This window comes from Fundulus heteroclitus, chromosome 4, assembly GCF_011125445.2.
Source record: "Fundulus heteroclitus isolate FHET01 chromosome 4, MU-UCD_Fhet_4.1, whole genome shotgun sequence".
Taxonomy (NCBI): Eukaryota; Metazoa; Chordata; class Actinopteri; order Cyprinodontiformes; family Fundulidae; genus Fundulus; species Fundulus heteroclitus.
In genome coordinates this window covers 37,483,634-37,505,123 of record NC_046364.1, presented here as the reverse complement: position 1 = coordinate 37,505,123, position 21,490 = coordinate 37,483,634, and the positions used below count along the sequence as shown (strand labels likewise).

Here is a 21,490-nt window from a genome sequence, read left to right as displayed (position 1 = left end):
TGAACCTGTTGCAGATAATTTCCTGTGATTTCTCATACACCTTTTGACCTAAAACGAAAAGTCATTAAGACACCCTTTTTTATTCTCTCTGTTCTTGTCTTTCATGATGACACACATACATCCACAATGTTCCAGTTAAACCTGTTAATGTCCCATTGGCGTGAATCCAGCTTTAGGAGACTGTCTCCATTTGGAATAAGACACTCAGGACTACCCCAATGATCTCATTCCCTGGCATCACTCCTTTTTGTCCCCCTCTCTTGCTGTTGCTCGCTCTTCTATCTTTCCCCGCTTCGTCTTTTATGATGAAGATGATGTCTGCGTCCACTCCTGCTATTCGTCCCTCCTCTCATCCACACTGCTATGTCTCTAGGCAAATATGATGATGAGCTTGCTGCCTCTGTCTTCTCCAGTGTCTCTTTCGCTGGTCCTCATTCCCTCCCTCTTTCTTTTGCAGACATTTAGTCCACTGTGATAAGGCTTCTTAATTTATGATAGCCTCGACACCTGACTGCAGAATTACACCGATGGCTAAAAAAACACAGAAAGCAAATGAGGGTGTAATAGCGGTAGAGTGGGGCCCTGGCCCCCTAATTGAATTAAAAGACATGGGTAAGACTGAGAGAGAGTGAGAGAAAGAGACGAGTACAGGGTGATTGAGCACAGAAGGCAGAAAGGGGAGTGGGGAGGAGTGGAAGAGAAAACAGACGATGTAAAAAAAGTGACTTTGGAAACGCATAAAGGAGTGAAGGAGGCCAAGACGGCTAAATCAAAAACATCAGAGAGAGACGAGTAAAGCTTAACAATTAGAATAGACCGGGTCTGTTTGCCAAGCACTGCAAGTTTGCTTAGCAACAGTAGCACACAAGAAAAAAAAAGTTTTTAAGACACACTTTTAAGCCATTTGTTTACAGATGTTGGTTATGCTAAGTATGGAATAAAGCCTGTTAGTTAATGCATATATTGTACAAAGGGGTCCTAAGGCATTTAGTCCATTTGAAGTTAATTGTCCTTGAACGGTACCACTGTTTAACCTCTGTGGGCCACCTTGATTGATTTGTAGTGCATCAATCAAAATGGAAATGAAATGTAGACATCAAGTCAGATTCCATTGATTCAGCTAGAAAAGTCCCAACTATTTAGGTTTTAGGTGCTTTTTTTTCCTACTATAGTCTTGCAAACTATTCCATCCATCCATCCATCCATCCATCCATCCATCCATCCATCCATCCATCCATCCATCTATACATTGTATGTACTTGCTCATCCTAGCAGGGTTGTTGGGGGCCCTGTGCCTGTCTCCAAACTCACTACTAAGGCCAATTTAGAGTTCCCAATGATTCGACATATATGTTTTTGGACTGGGAGGAAGAGGAGTACCTGGAGAAAACCCATGCATTAATTGTAGGAACATCCAAACACCTTGCAGAAGAACCTTGATCCGGGATTTACTTCAGGGCAACAGTGCTGAGAACTGCTGCACCGTTCCACCCAAAATTAATCAGAAAAATTATTGCTGTATAATTGAGCAGGTTATTTTATAGTATTTATGCAACAGAGGTCAAGTGACTAGTTTTGACTGGAAAGGTTTATTTCCTGAAACTGTAATTTTTATCTTTAACCAATGAAAAATATTCTCCATTGAGACGAGATCAGATGAGTTCTGCTTTAACTCAACTTGAGCTATTCAACCTGAGAATGTTTTATGCTTTAAAGCTTTCTATTATTTGTAAATAGAATAACAGATAATATTTATTTCTATCTGATAAAATCCTGATTTAATAGTAACATGGGATAACATTTTAACCACTGCCTGCATAGGTATTATTAATTCACAAGGTATTCTTATATTTGGTAAAATCTGTCTTCTTATGTAGAGCTGTGTTAATGAAATCAGCTTTGTTGTTTTTTTTTGTTTTTTTCTGTAGTTAGAATTGTTTGTAGATAACATTCCTTGTCTATGCTCTTTACCTGACTATTTTTGCGATTCTTTTCAGGTGTGATGACTGGTCTCACTCCATCAACCCATTACATTGTCACCGTAAGTGCATGTAGCCCTGCTGGCTGCACTGAGAGTCCTGTTGGTAACAGTGGTGGTGACAATGATGTAAGATCAAGCTTCAAAACCCCAGAAGAAGGTAACAAATACACAAATACACCTTTTTCTGTGAACAACTTTTTCCATTTCTTATCTTTAGTACTCGTGTGACTTTTTTTGCACCTTGACAAAGAAACACACTTCTTATCACACTAATATTTTATGTTTAGAGAGAGTTATGGATTTTTGGAGGGATAAAAAGGAGGCACATTATAAAAAGAGTAGACAAATTAGAACCAGGAGGGAATGATTGTAAATGTAAGGTGGAAAATGTGAAAAGAATGGAGCACTTGGAGAGCTTATAACAGCTTGACAAAAGATGACATATTATAGATTATAAAAAGTATAAAGAAATATAAACTTGACTGAAAAGGGAAATATTTTTCTTCATTTTCTTTTTAGTTACAACATTAATCTGTGTTGGAGTAACCAGCCTTGTTGGGGAGATAATGTGACGGCAGGGGTCAGTACAGAGACAGCAAAAATCAATCTGACACTAAGGGGAAGAAACAGATTACTGTATTGATTTCTACAGAGCACAGAGTTAAAACACTGAAACATGTCAGAGAGACACCAGGAAAGAAAATGTATTTAAAACACATTTTTTTCAGTTATGCATACTGTCCAGGCACAACTTTTACTCCCCCATGAAAACCTTTTCCTTACCTCTGGTTTATACACATAAGAGATGAAGGTTCTTCTGTTCTACAGGTTCAAGTCATAGGACACAGATGCTACAGAACAGGCTTTCTGATTTATTTATTTTTTTATTTTTCTTCTTTGTTGAATGTAGAAAAAGATCAGTTCCCCTTTTCAATAACATACGCTGATCTTAAATCAGGTAACTTATTTTTACCACAGAAGAGCAACAGAACAACTTTCAAGAGAAAACCTCCAAGATGATATTGATATAGGAAGTTTTTGTAACCACCTTAAGTTGCCCCTTTCAGTGTGGTGGAGTGGTGGCTATTTTCCAATGAGGCTTTTTCTCATCCTGTCTTTGCAGTTTATAACCATAAAATCTTCCAGAACTCCTTGAATAAAATATTGGGGATAAAAAATATGCCTATTAATAATGTGTATCACATGTGTATACATACAAAGTGGCCACATTCTTTCGTTTTTTTAACCACTATGTTTGTAGATGCACATATTGAGGTACATTTTCATTTGACTACAATTTCAGTTCCAGATGCGGTCTATCCTCCATTTGTAATCTCATCTCCTTCAGCTTTGTTTTTAACCTGGGAGCCTCCAGCAAGGTAAGGTACATTCTCGTCTCCCCAAACCTAGCAGCATAGGATGTTAGACATGAATAATTTGTAAATAACTAATATTCTTGTCTAGAGTTTTTCTATGTCATATTATCTTGATGTTTCTCCTTTCTGGTCCGCTTATTTGTCAGATGATACATAAGTTATGTGTTTTTTCCCAACTCAATGCACTCTTAACATAATGCTGCATAACAAAGAAGCAAAGGCTTCTGTTTAACACTTTGCTGTAGAATAACTTTACCTTACAGTTTCATAGATACTGGCTAACATAGTGCAGTCACAAGATATGGGAGTGACGTAAATATTGTGTTTTCAAACTTTGGCCCCGTCCACACGAAGATGAGATTAGGCTTATCCACAAAGGCATTGTGTCGTTTAGACTGTGTGTCCACTTGGATCCGGTGTTTTCGGAGACCGTAAACGCAAATTTTTGAAACCGGGTTCCAATGTGGATATATTTCAAAATGCTGATAACATTTTTCTCTGGTTAGAGGCGAGCTGCATTTTCTCTTAAAGATAGTGTCTTACCTTGCTCTTTCACTTTTCAGGAGGTTTGTGTGAAATAAGTCTCCCAAATCCACTCTGGTCTTATGTCTTTCTACTGAGGCCTTCCTCTTCTTCTCATAAACTTGAACCCGGTTTACTTCTTGCGACTCTCAGCCATGTTCAAAGTATATGGTGAGAGCAGCAGAGCTACAATAAACGGCTAATCGCTAACCTAGCCGCTAAGCTAACCAGCTACATAAACACTAGAAGTGTGCATGCATAGCCAGCAAGCGGAAACTAAGAAGGAAAGAGCACGGACACTGCTGTTACGTGAGTGCGTCAGAATGATTGGCATGTGGGACAACCAATAGATATGGCAACACCCCCGGAACTTGAGGGACAGAGGGGGTGAGTATATTACGTCTATGGATTAGAGCAGGAACAAGACTTTGACAAATCCATGCTCTTCAGACCGAACAGCACAGATTGGTTAGAGTTTTTACAGGCCAGCAGCTCCCACAGAAAAGGATTTTTTAAGCCTCCTTTTTGTGAATATATAATGTATTAACTATTTTCAGGTTGGAAGGATGATTTTACCCAGTATATTACAAAAAGTGTTTCTGAACAGGATTACCAACTATAGCTTTAAACGATGATATCGTAGCTTCGTATCTCTCTGCAACCTGCACACACTTCACTCTCACAAATAAGAACAAAGATGGCACCATCCAGTGTTGCAGCTTTGCTATGGTTGTTAGTCATGTCCTCGGAATATTTTTTTCTAACAAGCCCACTCTAGACCATGTGTCCCCTGCCAACCCACATAAAGATCACGTTGAACATGTGTAAATGTTTGTCTGATCCCCCCGCCATGGTGCTGTGCTTACTTCACATGAGTTGTCTGCACATGCCCAATGTTTTCTTCGTCTTTCATTTGCAGTATCACAGCACTACCAAAGGACCCAGCATACCTTTTACAGGTGTTTGAGTTGTGCTGCGACCTCTTGTGTGAAAGCAAATTAATTGTTGCTTAATTGCCTTTTTCTTTGTTTTTAGTTTGATACTGGCCAGATTGTTTAGATGCACATGATTTTTTTTTTTTACAGATAATTAAAAGGTTTACTTTAAAGCAAAAAAAAGACAAGTCTGTTGTATCTCTGGCACAAACTTGTCAGCGTGCTTCATTTCACTGTAGTTATATCATGGACATAGGTGAATCTGGGAGAGAGTAGAGGTGAAATAACTCCTACGAATGCTGTTAGCAGAATGACTGTCATAAAACATGACAGATGTGCTTGAAATCATTGTCTTCAAGTAGGGCAATGATTTCCTTCAATTAATTGCATGCAGTCATCACTGCTTTGGATCAAAATGATAAAAATGCAAGAAAATACTGCTTAAAAAATTGCACCAAAAAGAACATTTTAAGAACTTAATAAGTGAAACTTTCAGCTTTGACGAAGAAGGCTTTAGGATTTCCATTAGTGTGCACCAAGCTTTTGTACTGTTTACTTCTGAGGAGCATGCTACCAATGTGGAGGGTGTTCAACATAGGTAGCAGGTGCATGTGAAAAGAGCTTACCACAGTTTATATTAAATGTATCTGCTTTAATTTGATGGTTGTCAAAGATTTACCTTGTTTTCAGTATATCTTAGAAATGCACAAAAACCTTAAATATTTTGATGTCTCAAAATGCATTTACCACCAAATGGTTTTCCAGTAAATTGTCTAATACTCCATAATAGTGTCCGCATTAATTTTTTGTTTCCATTGGTAGGCCAAATGGAGACATTACTGAGTACCTACTTTATCACAACAGTGAAATGGTCTACAGAGGAAGAAACAGGCAGCATAACATCACTGGTAAAGAAATGTGTTTGTTTGTGTGTGCTGTAGCTAGGACTGTGGAGAGATGAGGCTTCAGTGAAAAGAGGGGGGGGTGTATAAAAAAGCAAAATGGGGGATTAGCATTTGAAAGAGGAAAGAGTCTCAGTCTTTACCGAGGGGGATAGCACTTTGAAAAAGAAAGCTAAACATACACATGAAAATGGAATGGCACAGAAACAAAGAAAACTAAACAGTATCACACTACCATGCACACAATTTGCCCCTACAGCTTTCATTGAAGAGACCTAAAGAGGGTATGAAACACATGTCACACCAATGAGAAGGGGTACTCCAAAATTATGCAAATTAATGCGCATAGAGACACACAGGTACAGGAAACACCCAAAGCATCATACACAGGTAGGCATGGATGCACACAAACTCTGTTGCAGGCAGATACACTAAAGTCCTCTTATATACTATTTCTGAGCTAATAGACCGCTTATTTTAGATTTACCTGCCCGCTTATACGATTAACAAACCATCTTACTGCTTAAAAGTCTAAGTATGCATTTTTTAAAGCTAATGAAAGAGTTAGAGCACATCTTATCCATGCTGAGTTATTAATGCAGAGTGTCTGATTTTCACTATGATTGGGAGGATTATGGCCATTGTAATTACGTGGTATGTGCAAGAATAGATTGTGTTTCAGGGTGAGATTCCAACAGCGGGCCAGATGGTGAGTGGTTTTGAAACAGAAAGACAAAAAGTAGTCTGAACAGAGTAGGGCTGACAGAAAGAAAAAGAGCTAAATGAACCGCTAGTTTATCTTGTCTGTGTTGTCAGGGAGTGTTGTCTTTTCTTTCTCTGTAACTTTTAGTGAATGTGTGTTTTTGTTTTAGGTCTGGGTGTGTACTCAACTAACTTCTTGGTACTGAGTGCTTGCACTAAAGTGGGCTGTGCCAACAGTTCACAAGTTACAGCTCTGACCTCTCAGCTTCCACCTGGACCTCTACGTGCACCAGGTCTTACGTTGCTGGACTCTCGAACTATATTTGTGGAGTAAGCACAACAAAAGCACACCCACACCCACTGAATGCTTCGCATATGTAAGTACAGATACTCTCTCAGCTCAAAGCAGACAGGTGAAAGGCACATAAAGCACGGTAAATAATAGGATATGCTCATTTTCACTTAGAGATTTTTGAACATTTCTACACAACATGCAGACATTTATAAGCTAAACGAATATACTTAAACAGCGTTTGATTGATTTATGGATAAGGGGTAGAAATCTGTCAACACTTGTTCAGCCTTTTTAGCTATGTTTTGTAAAAGCTGTCTAGATAAAACAAAATGGTGAAAAACATAGTGCCAGTGATCTGCACTTGTGTTTACAAGGCAAAATCATTTTTTGTTAGTCTCTCTCCCTCAATTTCCCTGCTTTCATCCTCCCACAATTACTCCACGTTTCCTCTGATTAGCTCCTCTGGTTTCTTTGTCATCCTCCATCCATGACTCAGTGTTTAAGCTCCTTGCTTCTCATTGTTCCCCACTGGATTCTTCTGTTACCTTGTACATGTGACTGTCCTTACCATGCCTGCTTTTCTGTCCATGCTCCATGACCTGTTCTCCCTGTGCAAGACCAACCCTTTGCATTTTTCTGTTTCATTATTAAGGACTTATATTTTCTTTAGTTTCTGCACTTGGGTCCTCACCAAACCAAAACAATGACAATTACAATAATAGAGGCCATCAATATATTGATAACCTGCTGTTCTCCATGAGCACACCTCTAGCTCCTGACAAAAGCTGCTTTCTCGTTTAGAACAAGGGTAAGCTGTTGCTGGGATAAAAAAAAAATCCTTTTTAGTGCTAGGGCCAGAATTTGGGTGGTGGAAGCAAAAACATTTGATGCTTTGGTGAAAAAGGTCCTTTTCATCGTCAGTGTTTGATGTAGCTACTGAGAGTCTCAGAGCATATTTTGCACAAAACTGCAAACAACATATATTTTGTTGCTCAGCAGTATTGCAGAGTATAGAAATTAATATCTTTGATATCGTCATGCCCCTGATGGCATTTTCAGTGTCCCTGAATGTCTTATGAGTCTCACATCTGTTTCTTACAAAAAAAGAATCATCATGTGGTTAGATCAAACGCCTTTGACCACTAAAGAAAATGCCCTCTGACTGTAAATCAAACTAGGCTTTGGCTGATCAGGATGGCTCTCAGTATATGTACGCTGTCATTTAGTTTAGGGCTTAAGGTGTTCTAACAAAAGTTAGATTCCTAATTTTACCACTGACTGTAGCAGCGACAGACACAATGCTCTAATGTCACAAAATTGATTTAACAAAACCAGTGACTGCACTGAATATATCTGATGGAGAAATCCACAGGTGAAAAAAACATGAAAATAAATAAACATTTGGAATCTACTGTGTGCGGAAATAGCAGTTTGTTGTAAATGTTTAGAGCAGGTCACAATCTCACCAGGTGTGGGAAGGCTGTGTATTGCCTTGTTCACACATTAGTAATAGGTAGAGGTTGAGAGATCATACTTGATCAATACCACTCTGTGGAAAAATGGAGAGAGGGAAAAAATAGCAAGACAGACAGTTAAAATAGGGAAGAAAGGGATGTAGGGAAAAATCAGAAGAAAAGAAAAATAGGTAAATATGCATGTTGAGTGATGGTAAAAGAATGAAAAGAAACATATTGCGAACAGTTATTTTCTTACCTTCTCTTAAGACCTCCTGACACCAACAGTTTACAGCAAGTAAGACACATTCACCACCTCTTGCATGCGCAGCCGTTCTTGCAAAACCTCTTACCGTTTATTTATTTAAATATTTGATACTTTAATGCATTAAAAGTAAAGCTCCTGTTTCTTGCCTGTCTGTAATCTCTAACCTGTCAGGTCATTCTCCTAACCTTTGCAAAAAACATTTTCTGTCATGTGATGGTGAAGTGTGGGGATCCAAAGGCAACCGGGGGAAAATGGGGTGGGGAAAACTGCATCTACTAAAAAAACAACAACACAAAACTAGACTCCAAGGAAATCCAAAGCAGTTACGGGGGTAGACAAGAACACAGGCGGCTGGTAGTAACACAAATGTCTGACACCAACTCAAAAAAGTCTGGGTATAGTATTTGTGCTGGGGATCTTGATTACTGGAATGCAAGAAGGGTGCGCTAATGAGCAGATGAGACAGCTTGGGAGTGCAGAGCGCCGAGACACACAGAGGAAAGGTTCTGGTTAAAACAGGGAACACACCCTCACGACCTAGGTCCAGCGTGTTTGCAATTAAGGGTTCCCTGGGGTTGTGCATGGGTGTGTTACTTTTGGTTTTCCTCCATGGGACTTGGACCTTTGGGGGCTGGGGCTTGCCTGCTGTTGTAGGCCAGTGTGCGTTCCTGGCAGAAAATTGCTCAATGTGGTGTGACCTGTGTTGGGGGGAGTGGTTGCAGACATGGGTTTGACTTCTCTTTTGGGGGACTGGGGTTGATTCGGTCCAGGTAGTGGCAGACTCCTTTATTCAGCCGTGGGGGGTGTTGCATTTTGTTAATCCTGATACTTAAGGGGCAGGGGCAGCCAGTTTGAGCAGTTCACTTTGTTTGGCCCGTGTCCTCTCATGGTCTGTACAGTGTCCTGGGCCCCCAGCAAGCCTGTGTTGTAGTATATCTTGATGTCAGTAGACACTGGGAGGCTGTTCCCGCAGAATATTCATTGTGTTCGTGAATATGCATAATGGACACAGGAACAAACACACAATTATATGCGCAGACAAGAAAAGCTTGCTGTAGCTAAGAAACTCAGAATTACAATAGCTACGTTTTTATGCCTCAGAGTATAACAATTTCGTATGTATTTATGTAAAAATACCCTCTCACCACCACTTGCGCACACACATACGCAAACCTGTCTGCTCTTTCTCTGGCCCTGTGGTCTATGTCTATTTATACTTGTTGTAGCTTGTCTGTTGTGCCTTTCACTGAGTTAGGACTATTAAGCAATAATTTCATTCTTCCTTTTTGTAGAATAACACTGCTCTGACGCAGTAGGGCAACCAGACCCACTATATTGTTTTGTTAAACTGTCGAGAGCAAAAGCATGCTGGATTTTTACTTTGACATAGTAAACATGGGCAGTTTAAACACACACACACACACACACACACACACACACACACAAAACAAATAGACCACGAAACAGAGTAAGATCAGATGACACTATATATTTTTGTTCCCTTGAAGCCACAAAGTTGAAGTTTGAAATTAACTGGACCATCTTATTTGTTAATGTAGCAGCACTGAAAATGTGAATACATGGGTGTTATCCCAAACAATAACACTTATATATATAACGTATATTATAACTTATTTAAATCAAGCTGTTTATCATTTTCTTTTAGTTTTTGCTTTTGCTTTCCTCTTTGTCCAGGTGGTCACGTCCCTCTCAAATAAATGGTGTTTTGAAGTTCTATTCCATCTTCCTGTCACATGATGGTTCAGAGCCCATGCTGACCTATAACAGCTCAGAGCTGACTGAGGAACACACTCTCCGCAACCTAACTCCAGGAACATTTTACTCCGTCACAGTGGCCGTGAGTCCTCCTGATAGTTATTTATTTTCAAACATATTTGTAGTTTTACATTTGTGGGTCCATATACGTGTTTTTGTGCTTGACAGGCCTGCACAGGAGGTGGGTGCACCATAAGCCCTCCGAGCCATGTCCAGACAGAGGAGAGTACACCGGAGAATGTTCCTGCACCGCTGGTCATCCCTCTGTCCCCGCATTCACTCAACATCAGCTGGACTCCTCCTGAGACTCCAAATGGTGAGAAGACATACAAACACCCAGTTATACCTACGATAGACAGCTTCAGATGAAACATTCAGATTTTTTGGCAGAGGAATGAAGATGATCATGGAAGACAGATTGAGCTCAATACTGTTCTCACAAAAGTTTTCCGTCATTCACAATATATTACTGTTGCTTAGACACATAAAAGTGATTTAAAACTTGAGACAAAGAAGGGAGCGAAGGAGTCTAAACGCAAGGCTAAAAGGAGAACAGGGACCTTCTGTGTTAGGAATTACCTTGAATAAAGAAATAATGGGTAGAGGGGAAAAAAGGGAAATTGGGAGGGGCTTTGCCCTCTTTTTGGGAAAACTGAAGAGGGGGCAAAGACAGAGATAGTTTAAGAAAACGAAGCAGTTTGAAATTAGACTTAAAAGGGACCAGGAGCGAGAGGACAGCGCTTCACCAAGATCCTTTAAGTGGATGGAAAGTGCTCTCTTTTGACTGAACAGAGAACTGCAGGCTGGAAGCCCTAAACCTCACACTGTCTGGCATCCTCTTTTTACATTTTACCATTCTCCTTGGATTCAGTAAATTTATTTGAAAATAATTAAATCACTAACAACAAAAATGTTTATTTGATTTTATTTAGGCTTAAAGCATAGGTTTTTTTTTAATCATGTTTCTTGTTTAGTTGGAACTTGGTTGGATTTTCTCGATTCCAAGTTGTCAAAAGCAAAGAAAGCAGATTTGTAGACTTTAAGTAAAGTCTAAATCAACACTGTTTCTGTGTGAAAGAGCAGTAAGTGATAATGAAGCAATATTGGTTTTGTAGAGTAGAAAGAAAAAATGGAGTAAATGTTATGCTCCTTTTGGAATAAGGCTCTTTTTGTGTCTGAATAAGATCCATTTGAAGCATTCGTACTTCACAGCAGTCATTAAAAGTTAGGGTCAAATGATATTCTTCATGATAACAATATCATAAAATCAAAGGTTTTATTAACAATATTGTCACTCAGTAAATATGATTAATGGTTAAAAACCATCTAAGCATTTAACCATCTTTTCCATTCAATTTAACAGACTCTAAACATAAACTTTGTGAAGGTGCTACAAATTATCAAATGCTAATGTCATGCTTGTTGTGCAATTTAGTAATGTGTGTGCATGAGTTCTGTGTCTTTTTAGCCTAATCCCACATTAGGGTATTTTGCACCATAAACCCAGTGATGTGTGTGCATATTAACCTGGATAAATTGCTTAAAGCTTTTCTGATGTGATGAGAAAAATTTATAACAAGCAAGATGATTACCGTATTATCCTGTACTTAAAAAGCTTTATGTTTTCCTTATAAAAAAGGCAGAAATGCTCAGTTCCATTTTCAAATGACTTTTTTATTAAATAAATGGCATGATGATGGGTTACAGAGTGATATCCTGTGTTATTTTCTCGCTGTCTCTCTCTTCCCCCCCACCCTTCTCCGCAATTCTGCAGGGATTTGTGGGGGATAATCCTCTCGGGGATTAGGTCGGGGCAACACGCAGACAAAGAGGGGAAATAAGCCTGTTATGCATTCGCTGCTTCATTTCCCAACCTGTCTTTATTACAGCCTACACTGATATGGGCTTATTCACGCACACAAGCGAACACAGTGCTCCGCACACATTCACACACGCACTCTCACATGCATGTGATTGGACACATTAAGTGCTTCCCAGATAACTTGCATCCGTAGGGTTTTTGTGTCTTCATTTTCGTGATAGGTGTGTATATCTGTATTGAGCAATAATAAAATCCACACATGATTAAAGTAGAATAGACCCTTAGTTCTTAGCACTGATCTTTTGAGCCTCCTGTATGCATTTTTATTAAGAAAATCACATTTGGCACCGTACTGTTTCATTTTTTTATTAGGGGGATGTAATGTCACGTAATTATTGTGTGTTTGAGGTATGGGTTGTTATTAAATGTGTGGATCTTTGGCAACCTGCGTGGTGTATTGATGTGTGTCTGTGAATGTGTTCACGTCTTCACACCTATATGCTCATTTGTGTGTGTGCCTGTTCATTTTTGTACCACTGTCCTTCTTTGGGCCTTCATCCCGTGTAATGCCTATGGTTACAATTGTCATTTCAGTACTGTTTTCATCTGTAGGACACACTGACTGGCTGGCCTGGAGCCCCTAAATCAGTTTTCATTTGCATATACAGTGAACCAGGATGCATTGCAACATTGCAAAGCAATGAGCTTATTTCTTACAGTCTGGACACTGTCATAGAGTATGAGTGACCAATAGAACTAGAAAAAATGCATCTGGATGCATTTTATCCACAGTCCCAACAAAACAAATGTAAAGCCTTTAAATTAAAACTAATGATGGTAAATAAGATAAAGTTTTAGATGCACGATGAAGACGGGGGTGTGAGGAGGAGAAGATGCAGGCAATTGATTAAGATGAGTTTGTAAAATAAAAAGTGGTATACAGAGATAGACATTTAAGAATAAACATATTTGGATGCATTAAACACTAAAATATGTTTGAATTTGGTCAGACTGCTTATAATGAGGGGAGTGTTGCAAGTTTTTGAGGTATGGAGGAGGCTTTAAAGAACTATCTGGTTTTTGTGTGCCCGAAGCTGCCTTCTTAGCACAAAATCAAGATTGTTCCTGGTGCCACTTTAACTCTGCCATGTTTGTCACTAGTCCTGTTTTTAGTGTCCACGAAGAAGATCTCTTGGAATAGTCATTGGGAGAAGACCTATTTTTTTTGGAGACCTCAGGGTCTCTTCTTTGCTTCTTGCAGATGATGTGGTTGTGTTGCTGTCTTTGGGTCATGACTTTCAGCATGAGCTGGAGCTGTTCACAGCCAAGTACTGAAGCAGCCTGGATGACAGTTAGCTACAATGAATAACACCTTGGTTTGTTACCAGAAAATGTAAACAATTCCCTTTTGATGTCTGGTTGATAAGAGGTGGTATTTTGGAAGACAGATTGAGGCTTAATTTACAGTAATCTAGTATAATTCTGCGGCGTGTTATTGTGAAGTTAGAGCTGAGCCAAAAAGTAACTTAATTTGTTAGTCGGTCTACGTTTTAACCTTCACCCACAGTCATAAGATATGGATCTTGACCAAAAGATCAAAATCCCGAGCAGAAGAGGCGGTCATTTGCTTCTTCCATAAGGCTTCTAGCAGAGCCACTGCTCCTCCACATTTAAAGGAGTCAGTTAAGATATTTCAGCCATTTACAAAGGATTCCACCTGGTCATATCCCTTATGAAGTTTTCCATGCATGTATGGATGGATGGAACTCATAATAAACTTCTGTTGAAATCTTAAAAACTAAACCTCATCTAAACTTGATCACCCTACTTACATGGTCCATTTTGGTGGCAATAAATGTTTGCTGATTTTTTTTCCTCTTGCATTTCATAATTAGATATTGTCTTTTTACAGGTGTAATAACAAGCTACGGTCTCTGGATGGATGGAGTGCTTGTTTTCAACACGAGTTCCTCTCAGAGTTTCTTCATAGTGGAAGGACTTTCTCCATGGAGCCGACATGTAGTTAGACTGCAAGCATGCACAGCACAGGGCTGTGGCAAAGGACCAATGGTCAGTGAATCACTTACTAATAAACTCGTTAAGGGCCTAAAATTACAAAAAAAAATAATTTCTGTAAGTAATTACAATAAGTTTATAAATAGTCTTTTTAAATTATTTTAAGTGTTTAGGGTGTTTTTCTTTGCCAGACTCAGTGTTCATAAACGTCCACTTCTACAAGATTCATACAACCAGTGTTTAAAGTAGTGAAGGCTTCATAAAGCCGTTTATTTGCTTAATAATTTTCCTGCACATAGTGAAGTAAAACTGCTAACACAGCAGAGCAGATTTTCAGAGAGCCAAATATTGCTGTAAGAGAAATAAAAACATGGATACACCATGGAGGAATCCACTTAGACATCTACAAAGTGAATGTGTGTGCGACTGCGTCACTATGCCTCATAAAGGTGATCGATTCTCTCAGCTCAATAACGAGGGTTGCGTGGCGACAGTGACATTTGGTGGGAAATGCCACTCCATTCTCAGCAACGTCTCAGACGACAGGCCAAGTTTTAGGGCATATTTCCAATACGCACGCCACGATTTGTCAAACACCAGAAGAAATGGCTGACACTGCAGAACAGAAGGAGAGGAGGATGGGAATGGATAATTCAGAAAAGGGGAATCTACAAGACTGTGACAAGAAAAAGAGAATGAAGGTGTTGAGATGTAAATGAGAAAGATTGAACAAGTAGTCAGAATGGTGAGAGAGGAGGAGGGATTGCAAAATATATATATATATATATATATATATATATATATATATATATATATATATATATATATATATATATATATATATATATATATATATATAAAAACACAGACTGAGTTAATCCAGGCCAGTTTTTCTGGGCATTTTGATTTTAGAGGATTCATGTCAGATCATTTCAAGTGAACCAATTCCTAAAGCATTTTATTTTGGTTGTGACCTGTATCTGTATGGTTTGCATGTTCGTATAATTTATACCTTTGGTCTTTGTATAACTGTGCTTTTGTTTTTTTTTTCTTTTAAATTTAGGTGGAGTCACATACATTAGAGATGGCCCCAGAAGGCCCTATACTGCTAGAGTTGACCAATCAGAGTTCTAGACATCTCCGAGCCCGCTGGACCGCCCCTCCTAGAGCAAATGGGAACCTCCACTACACACTGTACTACAAAAGCAAAGGTGACACATGGAATCATTCTGTCTCCCTCTTCTCTCACAGAGAAGCACAGTGATGCCTCAGTCTGAGATCCATTTTGCATATTTTATATTCTCACAGACATATTAACTGAAGAGTTAACTATTTAAACATTGGTCGTATTTTTAGCTTTTTAATGTTACAAATTATCCATAAAACACTTTGTAATGTTTCACAAAATATTTAAACAGGCTTTATTCAATTTATAAACCTGGCATGCTTCCTAAATATCCCATCATTGTTACAGTCTCATTATGTCTTTGTTTCTACCATGATATACCACATGTGTTGCCAAAATCAACCCATTGCTTTTTTCCTGTGGGTCATGAACTTTATTTCAGAACAAAGCAAAGCCTTTCACATGTTTTCTGTGGCCCCCACATAGCTTGCATCAAACTGCAAACTTCCAACAGCTTTCTTTCAACAATTGGATTTCTTCTTCCCACTCTTTGATAAAGCCTAGATTTGTTATGTTTTGTCCTGTTAACAGAATATCTCCTGAGCTGTGGATCTCTGTAGCTCCTCCAGCTTTGCCTCAGGCCTCTTGGCTGCTTCTCTCATTAATGCTAGCCTTTTCTGGCCTTTCAGTTTAGGTGGTTGGTCATCTCTTGGTAGGCTTGCAATTGTGCTTTATTCAAATGATCTATTTTGCAGTGCTCTTAAAGATGTACAAAGCTTGTGATGTGTTATAATCTAACCCTACTTCACTTGTCTATAAATTTATCCCTGACTTATCTGGTGTGTCCCAAACCTCTGAAACCTTCACAGAATAGCTTTATTACATTGAGACTAAAGACTAAAGAAGGAGTCTATTAAATATCTGACTCATGAATTGAATTGTAAGTTATTTAGGGATATTAGCAAAGCAGACCGAACACAAATTCTATTACGTATTCCACCCCACCCCCCCACCCCCCCACACACACACACACGTACACACGTATGTGTTATTTTGTGTTGGTCTATAATTTAAAAATATTTTTATGCACATTGAGGTTTGTAGCAATAACCTAACAAAATGTGAAAAAGTTCAAGGTGTTTGAATACTTTGTCAAGCCACTGTATATGACCTTTGCAAAAGCAACAACTGACAGATGCTCTTTCTCTGTAGAGATATGGAGCTACAGTATTTGCTGATTTCCTGTGAGAACACTGTTATTTCCAGTTTCAAAAGCACTGAGTGTTTTTGTCATAGGTTTTCAAAGATGAGCAGTATGCATTGAGATGCACTAAAACGTACACACACACACTCTCGACCAACAAAGGAAACTAAAGCCAGGCAAGAAATAGGATGGTGTAAGAAGAGGTAATCAAACCAGACTAGTATCGGAAAGTATTTTGAAGTATCTTGATATAGCTTGTGACTTTAGGTCAGAGATGATCTAGGAACATAGTGAAAAACCACATCTGGTAAAAGCAACAAAGTCAGGTCGCAATTGTTATATCACTATAAATATATGCATGATATAAGAAAAGACATTGTGATTGCATGTAAAGTATGAACTATTAGAAATAACAAATTCAAGGTGATAAACTGAAAAAATAACAAAGAACAAGAATTTTCTCCAGCTTGTAGAAACATTTTACACCTCTGAAGCACGGAGACAGTATTTTCGGTTAGTGCCTCACAGAAGAAGCAATAGTAGTAAATGGAGAAAAACATAAAGGTCTGTGAAAGGAAAAGAGCAATGTTTTGTTTTAGCTGCTGTTAATGTGAAGTAAACTTCATCCACTGGGTCACATAGAGTTAAACATTGACTATGTGTGTCCACTCTGGTATTTTGAAGAGATTTATAATGTTTTGTTTTAGTTTTTTTACATTTCGTTAAGGATCTCACACATCATTTTTGTTTGAATTACTCTCATTTTCGTCCTGTTTATATGGCATTGTATTGCATGATATTTTATTACATGGCTATGCATTTTGAGGTTTAAAAAATATATATGATGGAAATATCCAAAATGGACAATGTTGTGGTTTCTCTCTTCATTTGATATAGATATCTTTTGTTTGTGTGTTTTTCACCTGTTAGATGGTCATGGTGTGCTGGACGGAGGATCAGCCGCGGGTGTTTGGTTGTCTGTGTCTGACCTACAGCCTTACACAAACTACAGTTTCTGGATCAGAGGATGTAACACACAGGGTTGTGTTGAAAGCCTGCCACTCATTGTTACTACACCCCCAGCAGGTACAGTACAACATCTTCCCTTCACCAGCAGTGTGCATTATATGAATTTGAATCTTTACCAGACAGTGTGAATGGAGCAGTCATCTTAATATTTGTGGTTTAATTGTTGTGTACATTGTTTAATATTTATGTAGGCACTCTTTCATTAATGAATATACTCAGATTGTTTTAAATTCTCATGGTATTAGAAAATAAAGAATTGTCTTTACAGTAATTCAACATAATTAATTGTTTTCAGTATCTTTTTCTGAAGGATATACTTCAGTATTGTGCTTTAAAATAACCAAATATAACCTTGTTGCTGGACACTTGGAAACATTAAATGGCAATGCCAGTTTTATTCCTGCTGCACTTTAGAACGGTATCAAAAGTTTCATCGCCTTACTATGCAACAAAATATAGCAAAACCAAGAGCGATAAAACAATATTGATCTAAGTGACAAAATGGGGTGAAAAAAATAAAGCAAAGTCTACAGACCTTCTTAGGTCTATTTTTGTTCAATGACAAGATTTTTTGCAGTATCCTCAACATTAATGGGGTATCCTGACTACCATCCTCTTCTTCTTAACTAATATATATGACAAGATATATAATATATAAAATGAAGACAATCATTACCATGTCTCCCCCACGCCACTCCTAATCTCTGCCATGTTGAAGCATTGCTAAGTTTAATACAAAAACAAACTTTCATGCTATTACTCATCTGTCTGGATAGCTAGCTCTGCATCAAATTGGAGCTGCTTTTGTTCACGAAATGCTCTCTACCTTGGAAACATGAGGCCAATGTTAATCCTCATTTTTTCTCTTTCCTTATTTGACAACTTATTTGCCAAAGACCGTCTTTTTTTGTTGTAATATTGGGTCCTGATTATCTTCAGGTGAACACAGGGGTGGCATTTTATGGGTAGGGAGAGGCTAAGCCCTGAGTGGCAGCTGTTCACACGGACGAACTGTACGTGCACATACGACCTACCCGGTTTTGTTAACAACAGACTGGAGAACACAGAGAGATGGTGTGTGACATCATGACATATTCCATCTAAAAAGATACCTTTAGTTCTTAACAAAACAATTTTTCTTTGCTATTTCTGTCTAAAATAATGAATTTTCACTTATTGCGCCTTTAAACGCTTAAATAACACTTATTTTATAACACGTTTTTTAAGAGCAAAAGTTGTGGGAGCAGAGTTTTTTTTATTATTATTTTTTCCTAACATAAGGGTTTCTGCGTCTCTAAATAAATAAATTAAATTCCTAAGGATTTTTTTTTTGTAAGTTTTCAATTTGAAAACATTAAGTTATTTTAAGGCTCTTAATACTTTTGTGAACTGCAATGTGCTGGATCTGTGCTGGATTTTTATTCTGCAGAGTAAATATACTGTATGAATCTATGGTGTCAGGAAAAAAAATGTTTTAAGGTCTTTTGGACAAAAATAGAGCTAATACTCATAGACAAGAAAAATATATTTGAAAACTAAAGCATACATTGACTAATTTGTTTATCAGAATGAATTAAAATTAGATCATCAAGAAAGAACAAAAGTCAAAATCTACAGCAAGATCTTTTCACAGAGGCTTGAGTATATAAAGTCAAAAACCCATTAAAACTAGATGGATTATCTATCAAATCAATTTTTTCTAAATAAGACAAATTCAGTCATGCTTTAGTCAGCAAAGGCCATATGGATGCTGGTTGTACTTCGAAAATGTTCCCTTTTCTTTTGTTGTTTTAAGCTTAAGATGCAGAATTCTCAACCAGGGGAAATTATTTATTAACTTGAAACCACATTTGATACATCAAATTCCTAAATCTTTAAAAAATATAACATTTGAAACAATCTCGTTAGAAGTAGTTATATATCTGATTAGTATACTGAGATACAAGTTCATAATGAGATGCTAAAAAGTTTGAGACACTTGGTCTTAAAAATTAAGACACCTTATCCTTGAGATAGGGCTATTACAAGATTCATGCAGAGTGACACAGAAGGCATAAACGAATGTGCAGACTGATAAATGTTTATTTCAGCAGTCTGGAAAAGATGCTAATCAAACTGAAGCCCTCAAATCTTTAAATACAGAGTTAGCAACCCTGGTGAGCACATTGAATTCATTCTTTATTTCCCTCCCATGTCTTAGTCAGGAAACAACAAAAGACAGACTTAGGAAAGTTCTACTGTTCAAGTTCAAAACAAAGGCATAAGAAAGTATAAATTTTAAATACAAGACGTTTCCTCTCTTTCCATCTCTCTTTTTACCTCTGTGCCTCTGGCATCTCTTTAGACTTCTTTAAGGCAAACTGTCTTGATGCGTCCTTGTTTCATGAAAGAACAGAGAGAAGATAGCCGAGCAAGAGACAGAAGAGCAGAGTAGGAGGAGAGCAGAGAGAAAGAAGTGAACATAAAAGTGCATAGTTTAAAACGATTAGTGACACCTCTGATATTGTACCTGCTAACACAGCATGAGAGAGACACAGGCTCAACAGTATGTGTGTGTGCATGTGTGTGTCTGGGATTTGTGTGTTATACGTGCAGATTGTGTGCGTATGAGGGAAGGCAAGAAACATATCTTGTCATGAATTAAAGGTGAACAGTGAGGGAATGAACATTCATCTGCATGTGGATCCCTCTGGAAAGGACAAGGAGAACTGAAAGGAATACATTGGAAATATCAAATACTTCTTCAGCTGTAAAAACATGTTAAAAAGAACAACCTGGACAAAGATATAGTACGTTTAAAGGCACTAAGCTTGCAAAACAGCAGTTATTCTTTACAAGTCAACTGTCAGCAAAAGCAAAAATTATGTCTGATGCCCAATTTCTTGTAAAGATAAAATAATTAAAAAGTTTAATATTTCTAAATACAAAGTTAGCATTTCTTTTCAATTAATTGCTTTCTGTTTTCTTTTTCCTCTGAGGCAGTTGATGTACAAATAGGCTTTTGTATTTGGTGGCCCCTAGTCTTGTCTTGGTTTTTCTGTAGTTTTGTCGCTATATTATTGCAATTAAATTACAGTTCATATTGGTTAACTACCACCATTACTGGATTTTTAGGTATTGTTTTTGTGTGTACATGTGTGATCTATCTTTGTAATTGAACTTTAGCAATAAGATGTCTTACCCCTGTTGTAGCAGGAGAGTCATGTTTGATTGAAGGGTCACTCTACATATCAGAGGACCTGCTCTCATTTCACATGGTCAATAGTCTGGTCAGGTGCTGCTTGCCCTTATCACTGATGTTTTCTTCATTGTGTGGTTAAAACGAAAATCAGCTTTCACCTAAAAAAATGTGTTTCTTCATAGCCCCAGATGGATTGTCGCCTCTGACTTTAGTTAATGCAACCAGTACCAGTCTAAATGTATCGTGGTCTGCACCAGTCAGCCCCAACGCACCGGGCCCACTCCTATACAGCTTGCAGATGAGAACATCTCCACAGGGCTCTATCATAAGGTAACAGAAAACATAATATTCACTGAAACCGATGAATAAGTAAACAAATTTAGAGATATACTTAACCCCAGGATGGAAATGATTAATAAAAAATATATATTATCCACTAGATGGCAAAGTGTTTTCAACACTGCAAAAACGGACCTAAAAATAAGTAAAATGTTCTTAAAATTTGTGTTTTTGTCCTTGATTTGAGCAGGTAAATAAGATTATCTGCCAATGGAATAAGTATTGTGACCCCTAAAATAAGATAATTAGACATCCTGCACTTGAAATAAGATAATGGATATGAGTTGTTCCTCTTTTAAGTGCAAAAATCTGCCCTTCATTCCTTCCATCCATCTGATAGTAAATGGTCAACGGTGTCTCATTTATGACAGTTTTCTTTTACTTTGTCCTACATTCTTTTGTGTGACTGTACTCTATGGGATCAAGCATGCAATCTCTTATATTGCCAGATTTCTTAACATGCTCTTTGTGAAGTGGTCATTTTATACATAACATAAAAATGTGTACAAAATATAAAGATCAATTTAGAAAGTATTAACTGAATGATGCTGTAGAAATAGGA

The 21,490-nt window shown here is 37.9% G+C and overlaps 1 protein-coding gene across 1 annotated transcript in view; it reads left to right on the top strand.

Annotated features, from left to right (window-relative positions):
• The window catches only part of ush2a (Usher syndrome 2A (autosomal recessive, mild)), a 292,843-nt gene that overhangs the window by 139,966 nt on the left and 131,387 nt on the right, over positions 1–21,490 (top strand). The window contains exons 39-48 of the mRNA XM_036135732.1: positions 1,998–2,138; positions 3,285–3,360; positions 5,637–5,722; positions 6,589–6,748; positions 10,131–10,293; positions 10,380–10,527; positions 13,946–14,103; positions 15,113–15,260; positions 17,310–17,465; positions 20,772–20,919. Of these exons, the coding sequence (XP_035991625.1) occupies positions 1,998–2,138; positions 3,285–3,360; positions 5,637–5,722; positions 6,589–6,748; positions 10,131–10,293; positions 10,380–10,527; positions 13,946–14,103; positions 15,113–15,260; positions 17,310–17,465; positions 20,772–20,919 (1,384 nt within the window). The remainder of the gene's footprint in view (positions 1–1,997; positions 2,139–3,284; positions 3,361–5,636; positions 5,723–6,588; positions 6,749–10,130; positions 10,294–10,379; positions 10,528–13,945; positions 14,104–15,112; positions 15,261–17,309; positions 17,466–20,771; positions 20,920–21,490) is intronic.